Here is a 24,217-nt window from a genome sequence, read left to right on the forward strand (position 1 = left end):
AGTCCTGAGCTTCAGGCACTCCCATGCCATGGCCCATCTGAGCCACAGTTAGGCTGCAGGCGCGCTTGGGTCCTCATTGTTCTTTTAAGAAACTGGAAGCCATTGGAGGCATTTAAAAAGTATGACATGCCATGCATGAGCCTCAGATTCGAGGAACTTTCCCTAAGGGCTGGAAGAGCTGGCGTGCCACCTGACCTGTGTGGTTCCTTTCACCTGAGGTTGGCTGCCCACTTCCAGTTGATCTCACTGTGACTTCTCACAGAGGGTACGTGTTGGCATCTGGTTTGCTTCATCTGTTCTGGGAGCCCAGAATCTGGCGTGTGTGGCAAGGAGAAAGGGGAACAGTGCCCTTTCTTTGGGGAGCTTCCCATTCAGGATGGCTTCCCTGGGATCAGTGCCTCCCCTCCCCGGACAGTACTGACTCCCCAGTGCCCCAAGCCTGCTGTTTTGGAATGTCTCTGGAGAGAGGGCATCAATTCCCAAAGCTCCCTGTGCTGGCCTCTGTGTTGGAGAGGCTGCTTTTTCCAACAGTGGATAATGCCCACCAGGGGGAGGGACATCAGTTGGTACTGCCCTGGGAAGAGCTTTCTATTCTCTTCTGCTGCATGCATGCATGCATGCCTGCCCGCCTTCAGACATAGTAGGAGGTAGCTAGGGAGACCAGTTTGATATCAGGCTAGGGGATGGATAATCTGAGCCGGATAATCTGAGCCTCAGTTTCCCCCTCTGTGTGAAGGGTGAGCTGGCCATGTGTGGATGCTAATGCGGAGAGGGCGTCAGCTGCACGCTGTGCCCTCCCGCCCAGGGGCGTCTTTGGACAGTCTGGTCCTGTCGAGGATCGGATCAGTGTTTGGCCTCTGTCCATCACCCAGAGAGAAGCGGAAATGAAACTGGGAGTGGGCAGAAAGAGCCCCGTGAGCTGTTTCTAAACAGCCGACTCAGGAGCCTCCAGAGGGACGCTGGGGCAACAGCGAGGCTTTCTTTCCCTTTTTAAATCTGCGTAAGGGACAGGGCTGAAGGCCTGATGCCCAAGGGACTTTCCTCTTCCCAGTCAGTGTAGGTCCTGGCAATTGGGGCTGCTATGGTGGAGGCGGAAGGTCACGGGCTGGGTTGTGTTTCTATGAGCTGGGTCTGACTTGCTTAGGGACACTGTGGGGGAGACGTGGGGGACCTCGAGGCTTCCGTAAGGTGGGAACGGCGTAACCATTCCAGTTCCTGTGGCAGAGCTGGACACTGCCACACAATGCAGGGAGACAAAGCAGAGGGTGTCTCTCCTGTGTGGGGGCTGGGTGTCGGGGCGTTGTAGGCGCTGTGCACATGCAGAATCTGTACCTTAGGGGCGCTAAGCAGGTGAAGTCCATGTGGGATGTTTCTGAGTCCCACAGTGCCCACCATGCAGCAGGGTCAGTGCCGCTAGGAGCATAGTTGGTGTGTCTCCTTGAGGAGTGCTCAGGGAAGCAGGGTCCTCTCCGAGGGAGGCCAGCAGGGCGAGGTTGGGACCAAGACAATCAGAATCACACTGTTTGGTAACAGATTTCACAGGGTCCCCTGCCCCCCTATAAAACCCTATAAGGAAAAGTATATTTCTCAGAGGGATTGGCATGCTTTGGGGGTGGTACAAGTGAAGTGGGGTGCGCTGATTCAGTGCTTGGGCTCTGAGAGCCTTTGGTTTCTTTAGAACAGGCACGGTTGACTGGAAGATCCGTTTTCATCCCCTTACTCTTTTTCATCCTCTTCAAGGGATGGTGTGGGCCACTTCCAGGTCAAGTGTCCCTGAAAAACCATGTCTCTCCATGACAGAGATAGTCTTAAACATTGGCATTGAAACAACAGGGTCCTCAGTGGGTGACCACTGCACGCTTAAAGCAAGGCGTGCTATACCCTCCCAGGGCCACACTCAGGAGCGCCGTGGGCCTGCCTGTTCAGTGTGCTCTGCTGCGGCCTTCGAACCGTGGTCTGTGTTTGCCTGGTATAACGGCTTTGTGAATTTCTTAGCTACACTCAGTAGATACCATGTTCATTACTGTGTGACCTGAGCAGTGGAGGTACCTGTTGAAGGTGGTTACAGGATCCTAAGGCATGTGTGTGTGTGTGTGTGTGTGTGTGTATGTGTGTGGTGTGGTGTGGTGTGGTGTGTGTGTATGTGTGTGGTGTGTGTGTGTGTGTATGTGTGTGTGGTGTGTGTGGTGTGTGTGTGTGGTGTGGTGTGGTGTGGTGTGGTGTGGTGTGTGTGTGTGTATGTGTGTGGTGTGGTGTGTGTGTGTGTGTATGTGTGTGTGGTGTGTGTGGTGTGTGTGTGTGTGTGTGTGGTGTGGTGTGGTGTGGTGTAGTGTGTGTGTGTGTGTGGTGTGGTGTGTGTGTGTATAGTGTGTGTGTGTGTGGTGTGGTGTGTATGTGTGTGGTGTGGTGTGTGTATGTGTGTGGTGTGGTGTGGTGTAGTGTGTGTGTGTGTGTGTGGTGTGTGGTGTGGTGTGTGGTGTGGTGTGTGGTGTGGTGTGTGTGTGGTGTGATGTGTGTGTGGTGTGTGTGTGTGGTGTGTGTGTATGCGTGGTGTGTGTGTTATATGTTTATGTGTGGTGTGTGTGTGTATGTGTGTTATATGTTGTATATGTGTGGTGTGTGTTATATGTTGTGTATGTGTGGTGTATGTGTGTGTGTGTGTATGTGTGTGGTGTGGTGTGATGTGTGTAGTGAGTGTGTGGTGTGTGGTATGTGTATGTATGTGTGCGTGTGTGTGTGTGCGTGTGTGGTATGTGTGTGTGTGATGGCAGGAGCCAGCTCATCTGGGAAAGAGGCTGCTGCTGGGTTCTGCTCTGGCAAGAGTGGCTTCCCAGGCTCCCCTCCGTCTCCCTGGAACAGAGAACCCAGTGTGTGTGTTCTGGCCTTCCCTGTCCAGTGTGCCTTATTATCTAGTGACAGATGTTGACTCGGGGTCCTCTACCTCTTCCAGCCACCATCTTTGTTTTGTTTTGAATACAGAATCTCTAGCCCAGGCTGTCCTCAAATTCCCTGTGTAGCTGAGGATGACCTTAAACTCTCCATCCCCCTGCCTCCACCTCCCAAGTGCTGGGATCGCAGGTGTGTGCTACCACACTTGGTTTATGTGGTACAGGGGACTGGAACCCAGGGTTTGGTGTATAAAGGGTGAGCACTCCACCAGCTAAGCTGTAGCCCGGGCCTTCTGCCACTTTAGAGATAGTGTAGTCCCTGTGTAGTCCAGGCTGGCCTGAGCCTCATGGTACCCCCCCGACCCCCCACTCCCTGAGTGCTGCAGTTACTGTAGGCATATATATGTTACCTACCATACACAATCCTGGATCTTCTTTTCTACAAGGTGGGAGAGGTTCCGAACCTCTGGCCTGACTGTCTGGGGAGCATCCCGGATCACGCCCTTAGTGTTGACCTTCTCTGTTCCTTCCCTTCTCCAGCTGTTGACCTCTGGCCAGCGGCAGCTGCTTCTGTGTGAGACACTGACGGAGACGGTGTATGGAGACCGAGGGCAGCTGATCAAGTCCAAGGAGCGCAGGGTCTTCCTGCTCAATGACATGCTGGTCTGCGCCAACATCAACTTCAAGTAAGAGCCTGGCACAGGGTGGGACGTCCCCTTCCAGGGACCTTTGCTGTTTGGTTCCCTCTCCCCAGCCTCCGTCACTGCACCACCATAACCCTGTTAGGTCTCAGACTCTTCACCTTCCTCTACTTCCCTCACGCCCCGCTTTGTCCTAGCCAGGGGCATCTCTGACCCCAGACTTACTGTCACTCCCGGGCCAGGGCTGTGTGCTGCAGATTGCCCTTCATCCCTCAGCCTGAGAGCCTTGAAACTGAAGAGGCTCTTCTTTGTGTCTACCCCAGGTCCCTGTGTTTTTCACTCACATGGGGTTCTGGGGTCTCAGGGCTGCTGGTATCCAGCAGAGCCCACCCAGAGGAGTGTGTTTCTGCCCTGTAGGGCATGGTTGCCAGCCCATGGGAGGCTGAAGCTCTGGGCTGTGGGCTTAGCCTGAGATAGAAGGAACTGGGCTGTGAGGAAGGTGGCCTGTGGCTGCTGCTGGGACCTCACATATGGTTAGCACAGGAATTCACACAAATGTCGAGACCTTTGACTATTCGGGTGATGTAACAAGCTGGGGCTGCCCTGCCCCAGGCCATGGGAGCCGGGACTCACGCTCTGCAAAGGCCCAGACCTCACTCAGCAGGGCCGGGACTAAAGGCCCAGACCTCACTCAGCAGGCCCAGACCTCACTCAGCAGGGGAATTCACAGGAAGTGTTCACTGACTGTCAACCGAGGCCCGTTCTCCTACCTCCCAGCTTGGGTACTCACTGTGTGTGTGTGTGTGTGTGTGTGTGTGTCTGTCTGTCTGTGTGTGTAAGTGCTCATGTGTGTGTACATGTGCAGGTATGTATATGTGCATATGTGTGTGTATATGTGTGTGTGTGCACATGTGTGTTTTCATGTGTGTGTGTGTGCACGTATGTGCATGTTTGTGTATGTGTGTGTGCATTTGCATATGCACATGTGTGTATGAGTATGTGCATGTGTGTACATGTATGTGTGCATGTGTGCATGTGTAGATGTGTATGCACAGGTCAGAGCACAATCTTTAGAGTCAGTTCTCACTCCTCTCATTATTTGTATCCTGGGGATCAAACTCAGGTCAGCAGGCTTGGTGGCAAGTTCCGTTCTCCACTGAGCCACCGGCACAGTCCCTGGCACTGTGAGTCTTATATTTCATTATATCCAGATACCCAGCAGCAGGGGTGGGAGCATCACCACCGCCCTTCTCGGCCTTACAGTGTTCAGGGTTGATCATATGAGAGGAATGGGTGTAAGTGCTCAAGTTTGGGGACCCTGGTTTGTCAATGTGGCTGAGTCACTTAACTTTGCTGAGTTTCTGTTCTGGATCCCAGAGTGGCTGGGGAGGTTGCTGTCAGAATCGGAGAGGAGGGCGGGTTGTGTCCCAGCGAGGCCTTCTGGATAGTTGCCATCTGGTCACACCTGGCCTAGGTGGCGGGGTCTCCACTCTGGAGCTGTCCCTCCCTCCATGCCTGCTGCCCAGGCCATTGGCTCACCCCCAGAGTCCTCAGCCTCACAGGAGTGCACAGTCTCAGTAACACTTACCCCTTTTGTCTCTTCTCCAGGCCCTCCAACCACAGGTAGGTAGCTTGTGGCTTGGGGACTCAGGCATGTGACTCTGATTCTGGGCCTGGCTCCCCGGTGTAATGCCTTGGTGTGGGTTTCCTGCACTGCCTGGCCTGGCTGGGTTTGGGCCTAAGGTCTTAGCTTGTGCTGCCTGGTGCCTGGCTAAGGTGCTAGTGCTGGGTGCTGGAGCTTTGCTGCCTCTGGGCTGGGCTGCAGCAGGCTCTCCAGCGCTCTTCTTCTATCCCACAGGGGCCAGCTAGAGATCAGCAGCCTGGTACCTCTGGGGCCCAAGTACGTGGTGAAGTGGAACACAGCTCTGCCTCAGGTGCAGGTGGTAGAGGTGGGTCAGGATGGTGGCGCCTATGACAAAGACAATCTGCTCATCCAGCATGCTGGAGCCAAGAAGGCCACCGCTGCAGGGCAGGCCCAGAGTGAGTACCACTGGCTGCTGGCTGCTGTCTGTCACCCGTGAGTTGTAGAACGGGGGCCAGGGACCACAGGCTGGTGGGGCCTGGGCCGAGAGAGTCTTGCTGTTGTAGCTCAGTGTAGAGCTGTGACTTCCCTTGCACATGCATGTCCCTGTGGTCTCATGGCTGCCGCACACCCTGCACACATTCCCTACCTGAATTAGACGCCCTTACAGGGACACAGGCCAAGTGTGACTTGGCTATTAACTGCCTCCTGTGGACTCTTGGACAGGTCTTCTCTCTGTACCTAGTGTGCCTCCTGGTACAGCGAGGAACTTACACCCTGACCTACAGGGGTGGTAGGGAACTCAGGTCTGTCTGTCTGTCTGTCTGTCTCTTCCTGGGTCCCTGTTTCCTCATCCTGACCCAATCTCTTAGATTCTGCCTAATGACAGGAGCACCGTGCCTGGTAGCATCTCCCTGTCTGTCTTCTACTTGCAAAATGGTCTCCACTCCTGTGCACGTGGACCAGTGCAGTAGCTTCTGGCTGCTCTCCTCCCTCTCTTTGTCCCCCTAGTCCCCTCCACCTGCTCCAGAACTGTCCGTTTCACGTGTGGCCTATGTATGTTGTAGGATGCCATCACCACCTGAGTGGTCTGATGTCTTGGGGTACAGGCCTGCGTGGCCATCTTGGGGACATCTGCCTGCCTCCTCCTTCCCTCCCACCCTTTGATGTGGCTCCTTGGCCTCCTGGGGTCCTGGCCCGGGAGTGTAGCGCCTTCAGCTGCAGGGTCTTCCCCAGTCTGGGCCCTTTCTCGTTGTTTGAGTAGAGGGCATCCTTAGTCACTGTCTCCAAGCCGATCTTCCGAGCTGAGCCTGGGCCAAAGCCCCGTCCAGGCTGAGTTTTCTTGTTGTTACTTTTCTCATTGTTGTGATAAAATATCTTAAAAAAAGCAAGTTAAGGAAGAAAAGCTTAGTTTGGGAGGCCCCAACAGGAGGCGTGTGAGGTGGCTGCTCACATTGCTTTCAAAGTCAGAAAGCAAAGAGAGGTGCATGGCAGTGGTCAGGTCCCTTTTAGTTCAGCCCAGGGCCCACATTCCTTCCGAGAGGTTCTTCTCACTTCGGTTCCCACTAATCTGGCAGCTCCTCATGGAGCTCAGAAGTGTGTCTCCCAGACGATTCCAGAGCCCATAGACTTGACAGTGTTAACGACAATGGCTGACGGCTGGCCTCCCAGAACCTCCGTTTTAGCCAGGGTCTGGTGCCCAGAGACAAAAACCGCAGGCCTGGCCGGCAGATCGGAGCACTGCACGCCTGCACGCCGCACCTGCCATTAGCGACCAGAGCTCCAGTTTCGCTTCCCCTCCCCACCGCGGCTCTGCCCACAGCCCTGCCTGGGCGCTTGCCTCACTGGGCCCCAAACCCTGGAAATTTTGAGGCATGGTTGCGACAGATGCTCAGTCCCTCTGAGGCAGTACCACTGTGCCCCCTTCCAGAGAGAGGGGCCGTCCCCAGTCCCTTTGTCCCTCTTAGGTCCCTTCAGCCTAAGTTCATATCCTTCTTCTGCCTACTCCCAGACTGTTGCTCTGGGGACCCCTGTGTCCCTGACTCTCTCCCTCTGCAGCCTGACCCCCTTGAAAGGCGAGAGGCTCTGTAGATCCCTGGTTGGCCTTAGATTATTTTTTAATCACATTGTTATGCAAATAAGGACACAGAGACGGCTCCCTGCCATGAACACATGTGCTTTTAGCCCTTGAGCGGGAGTAAAATCCAAACAAAACACAAACTAGATAAAAATAACACTACATGCTGGGCAGTGATGGCACATGCCTATAATCCCAGCACTTGGGAGGCAGAGGCAGGTGGATTTCTGAGTTCGAGGCCAGCCTGATCTACAGAGTAAGTTCCAGGACAGCCAGGACTACACAGAGAAACCCTGTCTCGAAAAACCAAAATAAAAACAAAAAAGAAAAGAAAAGAAAAGAAAAGAAGAGAAAAGAAAAGAAAAGAAAAGAAAAGAAGGATAACACTACAGGACAATAAATAATATTCCCGTCCACGGTACGAATGTATGGTGACAGTTGTTTTGTTTCACTGAGCCTGAACTGCTCACACTATAGACACTGTGTGCTTTCCTATGAGTGGCTCCCCCCCCAAATCCTATAGGGCGCCTTCTGTGGAACCCCATTTTCCCATCAACGTCCATTCCTTGAGCATTTTCTGTTAGTGAGTGCGACTTTACCATCCCGTGTACCCTTGTACTGATTCCCGTTGACCGTGACACAGCTTCAGTCAGCTCCTAAATCCTCAAAACCTCTGACTCCACGAGGAAGAATGTGGCACTAAAGTCACACAGGTGTGGAATTTCACACAGTGAAAATCCAGAAACAGGCCTTGGCTCCCTTAGCCAGCCTGAGAAACCCTGGCCTAGCGGGCACCACCCTGTTCCCAAGGTGGCATCCAAGGACTTTTCTCTGTGCCATCTTGCCTGTCCCCTCACTCTGTCTCTCCCTGTCCCCCGTGTCCCCTGTATTTGTATCAACATCTGAGCTCTAGGCCTGCCCACTCCTGGCCCACCACTGGCCCGTTGCCTTGGACTCCCCACCACTGGCCTGTTGCTCTGGAACCTTCCTCCCAAGCATTCTCTACCATCTGGTTAATTCACTCCCCTCCCCCACTGTCTGCCCAACCCTCTGGGTCCTGAGTCCCATAAGAGCAGGGACCCTGCTTGCCCTGCATAGCAGGCCCCCCTATAAGTCACTGAACAGTGTGCTGTTCACAGGCTGCTAGGAGCCTCATACTCTTCTCTGGCTTGCCCATACCCATCACATTCTGGCCCGTCGAAGGCTCCTCAGTTCTCCGAGCGTGGCTGATTTAGTTTTATGGTCCTTGTGAACCTCCGTACAGACCGACTATGGCACCATCCCAGGTGTGACACCTTCCTTCTGCTGGGACTTCCGTCCCAAACCCTGGCCCACATTTTCTTCAGCATTTCCATTGGCTCTTCTCTGTGGACACAGCTGATTTATCCCTGTCAGCTTCCTGATGACAGGACGCCTTCCGCAGCCCCAAGGCTGATCCCTGTGTCTTCTCTACCAGACAAGGTGTACCTGGGCCCCCCACGCCTCTTCCAGGAGCTGCAGGACCTGCAGAAGGACCTGGCCGTGGTGGAGCAGATCACCCTCCTCATTAGCACCTTGCATGGCACTTACCAGGTAGGTGTGACTCCTGGGGTGGTGAGGGAGCTGCCCCTGCATGGTGCCCCTTTGTGCCCTGGCTCTGAGCAGGGAGCAGTTGTAAAGGCTGGGACCACCGACCCTCTCAGAAAGCTTTGCATATGTCTGGTATCTTAGGGTTTTACTGCTGTGAGCAGACACCAGGACCAAGGCAGCTCTTAGAAGGACATTTAATTGGGGCTGGCTTACAGGTTCAGAGGTTCAGTCCGTTATCATCAAGGCAGGAATATGGCAGCCTCCAGGCAGGCATGGGTGCAGGAGGAGCTGAGAGTCCTACTTCCTTTGACAAGGGTCTTAAAGCCCACACCCACAGTGACACACCTACTCTAACAAGGCCACACCCACTCCAATAGGGCCACACCCACTCTAACAAGGCCACACCCACTCCAACAAGGCCGTACCCCTCATAGTACCACTCCCTGGGCCAAAGCATGTACAAAACATTACATCTGTCTTTGTGCACTAGTTGGAGGTCCTACAGTTCCTCCCTGGCCTCTGTCCCGGCTTCAGAGCATCCTCTCAGGTGTCTCTCTGAGAGGAAGCAGCAGTGGGGTGGCTCTCATCTAGGCTTGGGAGGTCCTGTATATTGACGGGATTGCCTCCCGTGTGACTAATGCCTTGTTGAAGGCTTTATCCCATGTGCCCCGGTGCCGTGACTATGTTAGGTTTCCTGTGGTTTTTTTCCTCGGGAGCCAGGAGACTGTGGTGACCCCTTCTCTCCCCAACACTAGAATCTGAACATGACTGTGGCCCAAGACTGGTGCCTGGCCCTGCAGAGACTGATGCGGGTGAAGGAGGAGGAGATTCACTCAGCCAACAAGTGCCGCCTGAGGCTGCTGCTGCCCGGGAAGCCAGACAAGTGAGGAGGGGGTGTGGGAGGGAGGGGCTGCCCCATTGTGGGGGGAGTCAGAGAGAGAGAGAGAGAGAGAGCCTGGGACCTCCTCCTGCTTGCTGTAACTGCTGTGATAAGAGAGAGACGGTGCACATCTACTATGGGCCATGCCCAGGATGGCACCTAGCACTAAGTAGGTACTTAGGAATGAGCTGGGATTGAAGGGTCGGTCATCTTGCTGACATCCTGGGTTAGCTTGGTTTTTGTTGGCAGACTCACCGGGCCTACCATGTCATACCCACTTCCCTCACCTCAGCCTGTGACATCCCAGATCTTCATAGATAAACCCAGCCGCCCCTTTCAGGTCCTCTGCTCACAAGATTCGCCACACGAGCTGTGGGGCCCCTCCCTGGTCTTGAGGCAGTGAGTGGCCCACTCTGCAGGCAGGCAGGCAGACTAACAGGGAAAGGCCCTCTCAGAGCTTTGTAGGACTTGAGTATCCTCACTTTACAAACAAGAAAGTGGGGCCAGGCTCAGGACCCCTGAGCTTTGCTTGTGAGCTTCTCTGCAGGAGGTGGGGTCTGAGCCGTGGGAGTCAGGGAAATGCTTGCTCGCTGCTTGGCTCCTCAGAGCGTGGGCCTCTGAGGTCGGGAAAGAGGTTCAAGAAGAGAGCAGGACCCTGATGTTTGAATGTGGGCGTCTGTAGCTTGAGCTTACGAAGGTGCCCCTCCTTTGCTGCCCCTTCCTCTGCTGCCTCCTCTTTTGTGCCTTATTCTCCTGGGCACCTAGAGACTGAGAGCCACTGCCCTGCCCACTTCCGGGGGGTGGGCTTACTCACAGGACTCTAAAGGGGTCCTGCTGCTCTGAGGTGACCTCCAGTCTTCTCTATTCCTCCCTCCCTCCATCCTTCCCACCCCTACCCTTCCGTCCTCCCTCCGTCCCTCCCTCTTTCTCATCATTCCTTCCTCCCACTTTCTTTCCTTTCTGCCCTCCCTCCTTCCTCTTTTCCTGCATGTGTGTCCACTCTGCAGTCATTTTCCGAGTGAGTGCCCACCAGCCGTTGGGGAGAGACAGTATGGAGTCCTTTCCCCTAGCTCTGGAGGCCAGTGAAACACTGGCAGCTGGTGGTGCCAGGAGCTTAGCTGGGCATAAAGCCAGGGGTGTTGGGGGTGCTGGGACTGGGCTGCCAAGAATGGCTTAGCTTCTCGGCCCAGGTGCCCCCTGCCCATCACAGAGGGTGGAGGGAGGTCTCCCCAAGGGGGTGGAGTTTGCCAGGCCACAGGCCCCTTCCAAGGCCTTCTGTGGAGCTCAGCTGCTATGCCAGGCACTCACGGGTCCTGCCTTGTCTCTCTGTCCACAGGTCTGGCCGGCCCATCAGTTTCATGGTGGTCTTCATCACCCCGAACCCCCTGAGCAAGATTTCCTGGGTCAACAGATTACACTTGGCAAAGATTGGACTAAGTGAGTACAGGCTGGGGGCAGAGTGAGGGCGGGGCAGGACAGAGGCTGGGGGCAGAGCCAGAGCAGGGCTCCTGCAAGAGCCATGTGAAAGAGAGAGGCTGGGGGTATGAGCTCTCGGTGGTCAGAGAGCAGGGTGCGTCCGTCCCCCCCCCCCCCCCCCCCCCGTGGGAGGGAGGTGGTACCATGCAGAAACTCCCAGTTCTCAACCTCAGACCACTCCCTCCCTCTCTAAGCCTTGGCTTTCTTGTTGCTGAGTTATTGGGATTTGACACAAACTGAATTAGCTGCCAGGGGGAGGTGATTCCTACCTGCCTGCTAACCATCTGTGGGAATACACGCTGGTGGTACCTAATCACCACTGATACACATCTCAGTACGGTAAAATAAATACCAGGCTGGATGCTTGCAAAATCCCAGGTACATCTTTGTTCATAAGCTCCCTGAGGTAGGTCTTTTGAGAACTTAAAAAAAAAAATCATTGTGGACTCGGGCCCAGAGAGGTGCGGTAACTTTTATGAAATCGCACAGCAGTTAGGGTAAGATGTAGGATTCAGACACTGGGCATTGTGCTTCAGGGCCTCCGCCACCTCACTTGCCTCTGTCCCAACCCCGCCAGATTAACATGCATTGGGTTGTAATGATTTTATCTGTTTGTTTTATGGCTAGCATCCTGGACAGTCGGGACTGTATGGTAGAGGTCTAGCTGACACTGGGAGCATCTTTGTTTACCTTGACTGTGTGTGTGATCTTTCTATAGAAGGATGAGTTATTTTTTAATTTTTATTTTATATATGGGTGTTTTGTCTGCATGTGTATCTGCTCCACATGCATACAGTACCCTCAGAGGCCAGAAGAGGGCATCAGATCTTCTGGAACTGGAGCTACAGATGGTTGTGAGCCACCATGTGGGGTGCTGGGAATTGAATGTGGGTCCTCTGGACAAGCAGCTGGTGCTCTTAACCACTGAGCCACCTCTCCAGCTCCTCCAATAGGTTTAAAAAACATTCCTGAATGAGGAGTCAGGCCTTTGTCAGCTGGCTTTCACTCATTAAAAACCCTTTTCATTTGTCTCATATAGCAGTGTGTATATGTATGTGTGTGTGCAGGCATGTGCGTGTGCACAAGCATGCATGCGTGTATGTGTGTGAGAGAGTGTGTGTGCATGTGTGAGTGCATGTGTGTGTGTGTGTGAGCATGTACATGCATGTGTGTGAGTGTGTGTGAACATGTATGCATGTGTGTGTACGTGTGTGTATGTGTCTGTGCGTGTGTGAGCATTGCATGCATGTGTGAGTGTGTGTGTATGTGCATGAGAGGGTGTGTATGCATGTGTGAATGCATGTGTGTGTGTGTATGTGTGTATGCATGTGTGAGTGCATGCATGTGTGAGTGTGTGTGTATGTGAATAAGAGTGTGTATATGCATATATGAGTGCATGTATGTGTGTGTATGTGTGTGAGAGCATGTATGCATGTGTGTGTACATGTGTGTGTCTGTGCATGTGTGAGCATGTGTATGCATGTGTGACTGCATGTGTGACGGCATGTGTGTGTGTGTATGTGTGCGTACTCATTTAGAGGCCAGAGGCCAGCCTCAGGTGTTCCCCGGACACCATCTACTTTAAAAGCCAAGACCACGTGTGTGTTTGTCTGCACAAATGTCTGTGTACCACTTGCATGCCATGGAAGGCGTAGGTGACCGTTTCCAGCTTTGTTTGCTCCTTTCCCTATTTAGCCCTGGCTGTCCTGGAACTCACTATGTAGACCAGGCTGGCCTTGAACTCACAGAGATCCACCTGCCTCTGCTTCCCCCATCCCCTGGTAATTTTAGGCATAAAGGGCCCTGACAAAACTCAGAAGGCTCTCTGCTCTCGAGGAACTTGAATTTGGGATGGACACACGGACATTAAGTGGAGTGCTGGACTGTGTAGGGGGTGAAGTGGGTTTAGGGCTGGTGTTGCCAGACCTGAGCTCCTCAGAGGGTGGAGAGAAGGCTTTAAGATAAGACTTGGAGATTCTGGCCCTTGGAAGGCTAAGGTGGTGCCGCCTGCTGGGCCTTGGGGGCAGGCACATGCTGCCTTCCCAACTATGTAGACAAGGTGGGCCAATGCCTAAACCCATTGTAAGCCCCTCTCTGCCTCCCCGCACCCCTGCCTCCTTACCCCTGCCCTCCTGCCCCTCCCCCGTACCCCTCGTTCCCTTCCCTGCTACCTCCCCCACTCTTCCCTCCCTCCCTCCCTCCCTCCCTCCCTCCCTTCCTTCCTTCCTTCCTTCCTTTTTGTTTCCTTCTTCCTTCCTCCTCGTCCCCCTCTTCCTTCCCTTCTACCGTCTGGATGGAGCTAGGGCTTCACACATGCTCGGCAAGGCTCTTGCCTGACTAACACTCTCAGTTCTCCTTTTCTTTCTGTTTTGAGGCTGGGGAGGGGGGGGCGCCCCCCCGCTCCCTGAGCTGAATTTACTTTGTCACCCAGGCAGGCTTTGAACTCACCACCCTTCCACATCAGCTTCCCAGGTACCTGGATCACAGGCTGGGTTTTCAGGCAGTGTCCTAGTAGAACCTGGACGGTCTGTGGAGCTGGGCTGGTTCTGCTGGGCCCGTGGACTGTCTTATCTCCACGCAGAGTCACTTCAGCAACCTTAATAGGAGTGTTGTTTGAAATTATATTTGAATGCTAGGTCCCCTGGGGCTTGAATAACTTGTGCTTTTCATTTGGCTGCTTTTGTTTCTCATCTGCAGTGTCGTGTGTGTGTGTGTGTGTGTGTGTATGTGTGCACATATGTGTGCACATGTATGTGTATGCATATGTGTGTGCATGTAAGTGTTATGTGTGTATTTGTATATATGTGTGTGGATATGTATGTGTGCATGTATGTATGTGTATGCATATGTGTGCATGTATGTTCTATGTGTGTATGTATTTGTATATATGTATGTGTGTGCATACGTGTGTATGTGTGTGTGGATATGTATGTGTGCATGTATGTATGTATGTGTGTATGTGTATGCATATTGTATATATGTATACATATGTGTGTACACGCATATATATGTGTGTTTTTATATGTGTGTGCACGAGCATGTGTGTGTTTGTATGTATGTGAGTGTGTCTAAGTGTGAGTATATGTATGTGTGTGCATGCACATATATGTGTGTTTGTGTGTATGTGTAAGTGTGTGTGCACAAGCATGTGTGTGTGTATGTGTGAGTATATGTGTGTGTGATGTGCAAGGAGCAAGACCATGCTAAAGATGTGCCAGTCCTTTATCGGATTAAATTTCCTTCTGCATCAGTGAGTCATGATGGCAGTCCCCCAAAGACTGAGTGAGGGACAGGAAAGCTTTGGCCTAGAAGGGGATCCCTTCTAAACACTGGCATTGCCCTGTGATCCTGGGAAAGGCAGACCTCCTTCCTGAGCCCCAGTTTCCCCATCTGTGACCAGACTGGATCTCTAAGGGCCCTTGCTTATTGCAGTACGGTCTCAGGTGCACTGGAAGGTTCAGCAGGTGCCTGGGGCAGGCCTTATACCATGTAACCTGGAGCTAGAAGACACTGGTCCATAGTTCCAAGGCTTCTAGGCCGCTTTGTCCTGCCAGCTGTTAGCACCCAGCTCTGGGGGAAATCAGAGAATAGGGACAATGCAGGTGCTTCAGGCCACAGGGAGTGCAGGGAACTGGGGCGTTGGGTGTGGAGGGCAGCCCTGCACCCGGGAGTTTCAGCCTCCCATGGCAGTGCAGAGCTGGGCCAGACTCTTCCCCACCCATCACAGCTGCTAGCCTCTATACATAGAGGCTTGGTTATGGGTACACACAGAGAAGGAAGGAAAGGTCGGGGCTCTCAGAGTTCTGCTGCCACCCCCCACCCCAGTTCTTAAGACTCTGCTCCCCGACCCTCCTATCCCCAGGCCCCAGAACCTTTCCCTCTGACTGCTCTCCAGAGAAGGCCTGGGTATGGCAGGCCCTTGTCACATCCACACTAGGAGGAGCCTCAGGGGCTTCAGGCAGGAGGCTGCACACAACCTATGGGTCTCCCCGTGTCTCCTCTCTGGTGTAGCCTTCAGCCCTCTGTCTTCATGTCTACTCAGTCCGGATGCCTGCAACCTTCGCCCTGGGAAGCCTGACTGTGTGCTAGGTCTAAATCTCACGAACTCTGCAGACCTCCCCAGTGCTAGGACCCCCCAAGCCAAGGGTTCTCCGGGGCCTGGGGATGGGAGGGTCAGGAGAGTCTCGAGAACTGGGGTGTTGCAGAACTGAGGAGAACCCCAACCTTCCCGGTACCATGACCCTTCAGTGCAGTTCCTCGGGTTTGCGGTGGCCCCTAACCATCAAATCATTTCAGCTGTCTCTCCATAACTATACTTTTGCCACAGTTATGAATCGTAATGTAAATACCTTGTTTTCCGTTGGTCTTAGCTGACCCCTGTGGAAAGGTCATTCGCTCCTCAAAGGGGTTGAGGCCCACAGGTTGAGAACCACTGCCCTGAGCTTTCCCTGAATATGGTGGCCCTCTTCTCTGGGAAGGGGTACGAGGCCCTACACTCCAACTGGGAAGCTGTGGCCTTCAGCTGGCTTCCGTGGATAGCATTGAGCGTCTTGGGGGGGGCGCTTAGGGAAAGGATGCTTGGCCTGGTGACTGCCTGTGACTGGTGGCATCTCCCTGACTGGCTGTGACTGGTAGCGTCTCCCTGCATCAGGCTGGCTGATGAGGAAGCCCTGAAGATGGCCGCGGATGTGGGAATTTTGAGAACAGAGGTCTGTGATGGTGAAGACCTCACCCTGGAGGCCGAGCACACAGCAGGGCTAGAAGTGGCTCAGCCTCTCCTCATATTGTTAAGACCTCATTGATGGTCTTTCTAGGCTCCCCAACAACTCCAAATGACTGGAATTTGTGTCCTGATTTCTAGATGGGGCAACAGGCTCAGTGTCACACAGTGTGTTGAAGGCTGGGGTAGGTGGTGCCTAGGGGGCTTCTAGTAGGTTTGAGGAAATGCTTCCTAGGCTGGGGGAAGGGGGGAGGGGGAGGGGGTGGGAGAGGGGGAAGGCTTCCATCCCTAGAGCTCCCTCCTGTGCCGCAATGGCTCTTGAGCACCATGAGCGTTGACAAACACGACCCTAAATAAGCCTCCGCTTAGTGTCAGTTGAAATCACCGCTGTGCCGTTGGTGCGTCACCTGAATGTCACCTACCCCCAGTGGGCTTTCCATGTTCAGTGGCCACAGCCTCCTCATCGGGTCTCAGCCGCTCTGGTTTTGTGACAGGGACAATGGCAGCAGCAGATGGGGAGCCCACAACTCCATTTTCATTTAGCAATCCCAGTTGCACCCAAGAAAGGCACCATCTGGAGGGAGAAGGTCAGATCGTTAAAAATATATATGGTGATGAAATGCCAGGGTCTGATAGGCTGGGGGCGTGCAGGGGGACAGAGGGAGGAGCTGCGGGGAGCTGTGGGGTGGGTGCTGTGCGTTCACCTATCTGGCTGTCAGGTGGGTGAGTGTCACAGGTCTCCTGCCTGGCATGGCGGCTTTGGCTGTGAGTGTTCCCTGGGCAGGGATAGTATCTTAAATTGGGTCGTGTTTATTTACCGCTGGGCCTTAACTGAGAGGCAGCAGGGCAGGCCTTTTCCCACCGTGGCCTGAGCGTAATGTACATCCGGCCCAGTGACTTACTTTCTTTACTGCGGTTCCCCGATGGGGCGACTCGTATGTATGTGCGGAAGTCGTGTTTAGCTCACATGCTGGCTTTTTCCCCTCTTTTCCGTGACAGGGATATAGGTTTTATGGGACAGTTTCCAGGGCCCAGAGTGTGAAGGGCCACTTCTGGGGCCCATTAGGAAATGCTGTTACTGCTGAGGGCTTCAGACAAGGATGGGAGCCATCAGGGTCCCCGGCCAGCCTTTGTGCATTATAGGGAGCCTACAGCTTCTCCAGTGTGGTCGGTCACCCATGTGACCACTCCAGTCTCTGTGGCTCAGCTGGCGTTTGGGCTGGGCCTCTCTCAGGAGTGGTTCATTCTTACACAGGCCAGCCTTTCTCTTTGGCCTTTCGTAAAAGCTGCTACTGTTGTAAGTGGTTGCATAGAAAACACGTGGATAGATAGTTTTGGCCCCCACGGACCAGTGGCATGGTAGAGAGCCTCCTGCTTCCACATTGCATGCACACTGGAATGGAGAAGCCCGTGGAGGAGCAGAGCCAACCCTGTTCCTTCAGTTATAATACCTTATGCCTCATAGGCTCATCTGAAGGGAAAACCACATTTAACCCCTAACCTCCCACACAGCACAGCTTAGCCCAGCCGACCTTTAGCACGCCTGGGTCATTTCCATTAGCCCAGGATCGAAGTGTGTGCTTAATCAAGTGTGTGTAGGCCATGTATATAAATAGCTGGGATAGAGCTCGGCTGTAATGCTTGCCCAGGCATGCCCAATATCCCGGGTGCCTTCTTTAGTAATGAGGACAAACCAAGTTTGAATGCATGGACACACGTGCATACATGCACACGTGGAAACCATACACAGGTGGGGGTTGGGAAATGTGACAAGATCCAAAGAGGCAACCTCCAGAAATGCCCGGTGTGCTGAGGTGGGTGACCTGGGGCTGGCTGTCCAGCATCCTGAGAGATGGCGCCACCTAGTGCCAGTCCAGGGAAGATCAACGCTCAGAATCCAAGGCTAGTCTCCGGCTTTCCCACCATTGCAAAGTGGATGGACATAAAATTGAGTCGCCCCAACCTGGAGACACTTGCAGTAATGAGGGATGTGACAGTTCTGGTGGGTTGGAACTCTGTTGAGAAGGAAGAATGGAGGAGTGGTTAGGAGAGGAGCCCGCTGCAGAACGGCTGGGGTAGCAGGGCAGCATTCCCCGTAAAGGGACTTCAAGAGCTGCGTGCTGCAACTGCTGACAATTGTGGAGCCTGGTGACCAGGAGATGTGGCTGGGAGGGAGGGTGGTCCTTGTGGCTCTTCTAGAAGAGTCTAGGCCTTACTCCAAGCTGACCAGGACGCCACTGGTATTTTCAAATAGGGAGCAATGGGGTTCTGTGGAGTTGTTACGGACTGGCTCTGGAGGCTGGGTGGAGTGCCGTTCACACATCCAAAAGAAGTGTGCCTTCCTGTTTTCCACCAAGGAGGAGTGTGGGACTTAGGGAGGCTGTTGTCCCAACAGTTGATGACCTCTTCATGACCCCAGAGCTGTAGGCTCCCTGAAGGTTGGCATCTTCGGACAGAGCTAGCATTGGTCTATGACAGCACACTGGGGACTCTCAGAGTGGCCTTGTTAGAGTAGGCTTGGCCTTATCGAAGTAGGCGTGGCCTTATTGAAGTAGGTGTGGCCTTGTTAGAGCAGGCGCGGTCTCGTTGGAGTGTGTCCCTGTAGGTGTGGCCATATTGAGGGGTGTGTGGCCATGTTGGAAGGGGTGTGGCCTTGTGTTCTTGCAGATTTAGTGTGAAGAACTTGGTTATTGGAGCCTAGAAGCCCCAAGTCCCCGTGTGGGTCCTGCCTCATGTCAGTCAGGACCTAGTTTTGCTTCCCAGTCCCTCAGTGTCACCTCTATGGCGATGAGCACTTTATCCACATTTTATTACTGTGAATGCTGGCCAGGTTTTTTGTTTTTGTTTTTGGGGGGATCATAGGTTGAGGGGTGCATTCCACCATGGAAGGAAAGGAAGGTGTGGAGGAGCTCACTGACAGTGAGCTGAGTTCAGCCTAGGACCCCAGCCTAGGGGATGGTGCTGCCCATGTTCAGGGTGGGTCTTCCCTCCTCAGTTAACCCAGGCTAGAAACTCCCTCACAGATGTGCCCAGAGATTTGTCTCCATGGTGATTCTAGAGGCTGGTAAGTTGCACTCGGTGTTAACCAACACACCTTGGTGCTTCCTGATACAGGGGCATACACACACACACACACACACACACACACACACACACATGTGTCACATTGAATGGCTGTTTGGTCTGGTGTATAAGAAAGGAAGGCTTTTTAGTAGGCAGAATTTCTGGGGCTGATATTAGTTTCTTTCTGCCTCTTCCTCTCATTCATTCATGAAAATATTAAAATTTTTTATGTATATTAGTATTTGTCTGCATGAAATGTCTGTTCATGTTTGTGCCTTGTTTGGATCCCTTGGGACTGGAGTTATAGACGGTTGTGAGCCACCTGTGGGTCCTGAGAATCAAACCTGGGTCCTCTGGAAGAGCAGCCAGGGCTCTCAGACTCTGAGCCATCTCTCCAGTCCCCTTGCCATTCATTCTTTGAGCCTGTGTGTTCTGAACTCTTAGTCTGTGCCGGATGCTGCTGCAGGGTTAGTGGTGAATGCCGTAACCCAGACCCTGGCTCACAGCTTACGACCGACCGAAGGACCTGTGGTGACAGGTCACAACCGGATCTGTAGCTGACACTGATTCAGATGGGCATACAGACACCCAGGGAAACAGGACAGGCTTCGGTGACACTCAGAGGGACTATCATAGCCAGAGTGGTCGGGAAGGGCGTCTCAGAGGAGGCTGCCTTTGAGCAGAGCCTCCCCATCGAATGAGAAAGCAATGTCTGCTGGTGTGGATCTGCCCGTATCACCAACTGTTAAGTCCAAAGCCTTTGCTTAGCCTTTTCCAAAGACTCCCGTTCCACTCAGTGGACAGGTCTCACCTGGTCCAGTCCCGGCCTGGAACTTGCTGTGGAGCTAAGAGGTGACCTTGAACTTCTGATGCTCCTGACTCCATTTCTGAGGGCTGGACTACGGGTGTGTGCACTATACCTGATTCATTCCATGCTGGGGATAGAACCCAGGAACTCTTGCATGCTAGGCAAATGCTCCATAGATGGAGCCACGCCATAAATCTAGATCTAGCCTTAAATCTCATCTCCACCCCGCTTATGGCTAGACCAGATGGCCATTGAGCCCCTAAGGTCTGTCTGTCTATACCTGCTGTCACCGGGGTTACAGGTACTCACTATCACAGCATTCACAGGGGTGCTGAAGATTTGAATCAGCCCCTCATGCTTGCACAGTGAGCAATTTACCTACTGACCGTCTCCCCAGCCCACTCACCCTTTCACTGGCAAAGGAATTGAGACTCAGGGGGTTGGAGTGTCTGCAAAGGTTGATCCATGGTAGGGTCAGGCTGGGACTCTGCCCTCCGGTTTCCCAGATCCCTTGCCCGTGGTCCATAGACCGGTTCATAGCCCAATGCTCAGCTTCATTTCTGACCAACCGGCATGCGGGGTGGGGGACTGATCAGAGCAATGAGGTCACCGTGCGACCTAGCCTGCTGAGGTCTGCGATGACTCCCAGGGCTGAGGGCCAGTCGCTATTGCTGGGGCTCACACCCTGACTAGTTTCATATACCCACTTGCTCTCGCTGCAGGGGAGGAGAACCAGCCAGGATGGCTGTGTCCCGATGAGGACAAGAAAAGCAAAGCCCCGTTCTGGTGCCCCATCCTGGCCTGCTGTGTCCCCGCCTTCTCCTCCCGGACCCTCAGTCTGCAGGTGAGTGGACCCGGCGCATGGTAGCTGTGGAGGCCCTGCCTGGGAGAACCAGTGTCTAGGTAGAGTTGTCACAGCTGGAAAGGCTCGCCCAGTGTCTCAGTCCAGCTAAGAGACCCAGGGGCCCAAGCCATTTGTTCTTGTTCTGTGAGCTAGCTTTTCTGCTGAACGAACGAGGTCTGTGTGAGAATGACCAGCATGGGTCACGGGGTGGAAAATTCCATTATTTTGTGATAGTGGATACTAGCAACCTCATCTGTTGAAGCCTTGACTTTGGACTGTGCCCGACGCCACCAGGTCAAAGGGCTTGCTTTGGTGGGACTGCCCTCATCCTGGCATGCTCTGTGACACTTATACCCTCTCACTTGCCCACTGCATTCTTCTTGTGTTAGCTGTACTTCTTATAATAGTGGTTAGAACGGCATTTCACAGGAGACGAAGGCCCAGCCAAAATGACAGTCAGTAAGGGGTTGGTTTCACCTGATGACAGTCTCCATGGTATTAACCACCAGGAAGCTCGCCCCCACAGCCGTCACTTGTCCCTTATGTCCTGGCAGAGCCCGCCCCTCCATCTGGAGCAACCGTTGTCTATCCTCTCCCAAGCAGATGAGGACCCTGAGCTCTGGGACGGGCGAGCGAGCGTGGGACCCAGCACAGATAAATAGTCGCAGGAGCCGTGCGGGCTGGGCTGTAGACTGGGGCGCTAAGAGCTGACAGAGCACCTTGGCGATGTAAGTTCATCGTTCATTCCTCCGTTCATCTGTCTGTTCACGGGTCATCCCTGAGCACCTACTGAATACTAGAACTGGGGGTGCAGTGGTGACCGGGACGTATGAAGTCCCCGCCTCATGCGGCCTTCAGACTAGTGGACAAAGATGGGCAGGACCTCAGCACGCAGAAGGGAATTGAAGGGAATATAGAGAAGAGACACAGTAGGCATGGAAATGGGGGCTACGCGGTTAGCAAGTTCAGGGAGGCCCCCGAGGAGGTGGCATTAAACAGAGATCCATATAGCAAGAATGACACACACCCCAGAGGGCCCTGGGGACCCACATTCTAAGTGGCCAAATCAATATGGAGCAGACAAATCAAAAAGGGAAGGCAGGGAATAGGACTGAGCTTGGCTTAATTGTCTCTTAAAGGAGCCATCTTCTAGTCCTGTGATGGTGGGCGTTACATTCCAATGTGAGTTCTGGAGGGGACACGGGGATTGTTGGCTCTGGGTGATGAGGCTACCCCTTGGGTGAGGGAGACAGCAAGAGTCTTGTAGTGTTTCGTTCCCAGAGTCCCTATGGACCCAAGGCAGGCAGTGGTGTCATCTAGAACTTGATTTGAATCCGTGGAGGGGGGCTTTGTGCATAGAAGAGGAGGCCTGGAGTCCAGTGCAGGGGCCCTGCCAGAGGCTGGCCCAGCCTGGGCCCTGGAGGCCAGGGCTGGGAGCAGGGGAAATTGAGAAAGGCTATTGCTCCTGCTGCCGAGCGAGCCCCACCCAATCAGGATAAAGAATAAAGCCTCGGAATACCTAAAGTTTATCTAATTCTTCTTTGAGATTTGATCACTTTTATTTTCTGTGTATGGACATTTTGCTGGCATGCTCTCTGTGTGTGTACCACATGCATGCAGTACCCACAGAGACCAGAAGAGGGCATCAGATGCAGCTGGAGCTGGAGTTACAGATGGTTGTGCGGTGCCGTGTGGGTGCTTGGAACTGAACCCAGTTCTTCTGCAAGAGCGGTCAGTGTCCTTAACGGATCTGCAGAGCCATCTCTCCACTCTCCCATGTAATCGTTAAAAGGAAAGTTATCCTGAAGAGTATGGGTTGCCTGGGCCTTTTTAAAGGGAAATAATGAAAGAGTGGGGCTTACCTGTGTGCCTTGGAGTGGAAGCCAGTGTCCGTGGAGGGGAGATTGTCTGGGTCGATCCTGCATTGTTTAGCCAAGGGTGGCCCTGGGGTGTGGCCTCTGCAGGTACACAGGCCACACCCAAGTGAACTGTCATAGGTCAGAGAGAGATGGTGGAGTCCCCGAGCAGACTTCTGTCTCCTTTGCCGTCTAGAACCGGGAGGATGAGTGAGGGCCCGTGTGTCTCCTCACTTGGAGCTAGAGGGCTCCAGAACACGTGGGCTGGCAGAGGAGCCCCACATCAGCTGAGAGAGACAGGCATGAATATCTATGGGTAATGGGCCTGAAGGAAGGGGCTCCTGGGGGAGCCGCCAGAGCCTGTCTTGCCGTATTTCCTGGGCTGTTCTAGCTCAGCCCAGCCCGCCTCCTACCTAGCCCAGACAGCTGTGCCCCATCAAGCGCTGCGTTGGCAGCCGGATGAATTAGAGCGGAGACTGCCAGCCTTGTCCAATTACTGAGGGAACAGATGTGCATGCAGGCGGCTGCCCAAGCTTCTCTCCCACTCACTCGGGCTCTCAGGTGGCCACAGGAGTGGGCAGCCAGCCCATTTCTTCCCCTGAGGAGGCTGGAGTTGGGCAAGGGAGTTGCTGGCCTCGCTTCTTTCCTGGGCAGACAAGACCTTGGCCTGTAAGTGCTCGGTGAAGTGTGTGTTGAATTCTGCTTTTCCTGGGGTTGAGAGTAATGCTGTCCTCAGAGCGGACAGCTGTGTTCATGCTGGGCTGTGCCAGACCCCCGTCTCAGAGGAGCTGGCCATTGGAAAAGGGCGAAGACTGGGAGCCTTCCTGCCAGAGTTGTTTCCTGGCCTGGAATGCCCCAGTCGTGTGACACTGGAAAGCATTGTAGTTCATAGTGTAACATCACGTCTTTAGTACCAACCAGAGAGACAGTTGAGCCCCCCCTGACTGGGTCACAGTGAGGATTAAATTGTATGGTTAAAGGTCTGGAGAGATGGCCTAGTGGTAACTGCTTCCCACACTAACAAGAACTTGATCCTTGCACTCATATAAAAGAGATCGGTGTGTACTGTTAACCTGTAGCAATCCCAGTGGTGGGGGAAAGAGACAGGTGGGGTTCCAGGCTCACTGAGAGACCCTGTCTCAAAAAAGAAGGTGGACGTTAGTTGAGAAAGATACCCAGTGTTGACAGTGTTGACCTCTGACCTTCAGACACTTCTGTGCACACATATGCACATGCAGTTGTGTCCGATGCACTCAAGGTTCAAGGAAGAGAGGTGAACATCCCAGCAGGTCCCCTGGGGGTTCCCACAGGCTGTGGACCACTGGAGTGTCTGAGGGTTCTTTTTGGGCTCTTGACTCCATTCCAAAGTAGGGGCAGCGGGAGGTCAGGGGAGGACATGCCACAAACCAGGCTTGTCTGAAGGCCACAGGTTTGGGAGGGTAGAGTGTGTCCATTTTGAAATGCTTTAAGTTTTTAAAATTACATTATTTATTTATTTACTTGTGGGGGCGCTTTCCATGGTGCGCATTTGGGTATCCATTTTCTTCTCCCCCGTGGGTTTAGGGCATTGAACTCAGGTTGTTGGGCTTGGCGGCAAGCCCCTTTACCTGCCAAGCCATCTCTCAGGCTCTCTGAGATGCTTGAGGCTTGAGTGCCTTGTAGCACTGGGGTTGTAGCCTGGCCCCACAGAGGGCATATAGCCAGACGACTTAGTCCTCAGATTCCTAGGTCGAGAGCCTCTGTTCTGATGGCCACCAGCCTACATTAGCCAGAACTGGTAATAGTTTGTTTTCTCTGGCTATAACAAAATACT

General features: G+C 53.6%; 1 protein-coding gene across 8 annotated transcripts in view; it reads left to right on the forward strand.

Annotated features, from left to right (window-relative positions):
• Positions 1 to 24,217, forward strand: part of Arhgef10l (Rho guanine nucleotide exchange factor 10 like) — a 134,176-nt gene that overhangs the window by 75,065 nt on the left and 34,894 nt on the right. For 5 of the 8 annotated variants that reach the window (XM_029475994.2, XM_021159512.3, XM_085838757.1 and 2 more), the window contains 7 exons: positions 3,429 to 3,574; positions 5,138 to 5,152; positions 5,388 to 5,569; positions 8,645 to 8,760; positions 9,513 to 9,640; positions 10,974 to 11,074; positions 20,427 to 20,548. In XM_029475994.2, the coding sequence (XP_029331854.1) occupies positions 3,429 to 3,574; positions 5,138 to 5,152; positions 5,388 to 5,569; positions 8,645 to 8,760; positions 9,513 to 9,640; positions 10,974 to 11,074; positions 20,427 to 20,548 (810 nt within the window). The remainder of the gene's footprint in view (positions 1 to 3,428; positions 3,575 to 5,137; positions 5,153 to 5,387; positions 5,570 to 8,644; positions 8,761 to 9,512; positions 9,641 to 10,973; positions 11,075 to 20,426; positions 20,549 to 24,217) is intronic. The other 3 variants (XM_085838758.1, XM_021159515.2, XM_029475998.1) reach the window with 1 other exon arrangement.

The sequence above is a fragment of the Mus caroli genome, unplaced genomic scaffold (genome assembly GCF_978045245.1).
Source record: "Mus caroli unplaced genomic scaffold, Mus_caroli_1 scaffold_6, whole genome shotgun sequence".
In the NCBI taxonomy this organism is placed as follows: domain Eukaryota; kingdom Metazoa; phylum Chordata; class Mammalia; order Rodentia; family Muridae; genus Mus; species Mus caroli.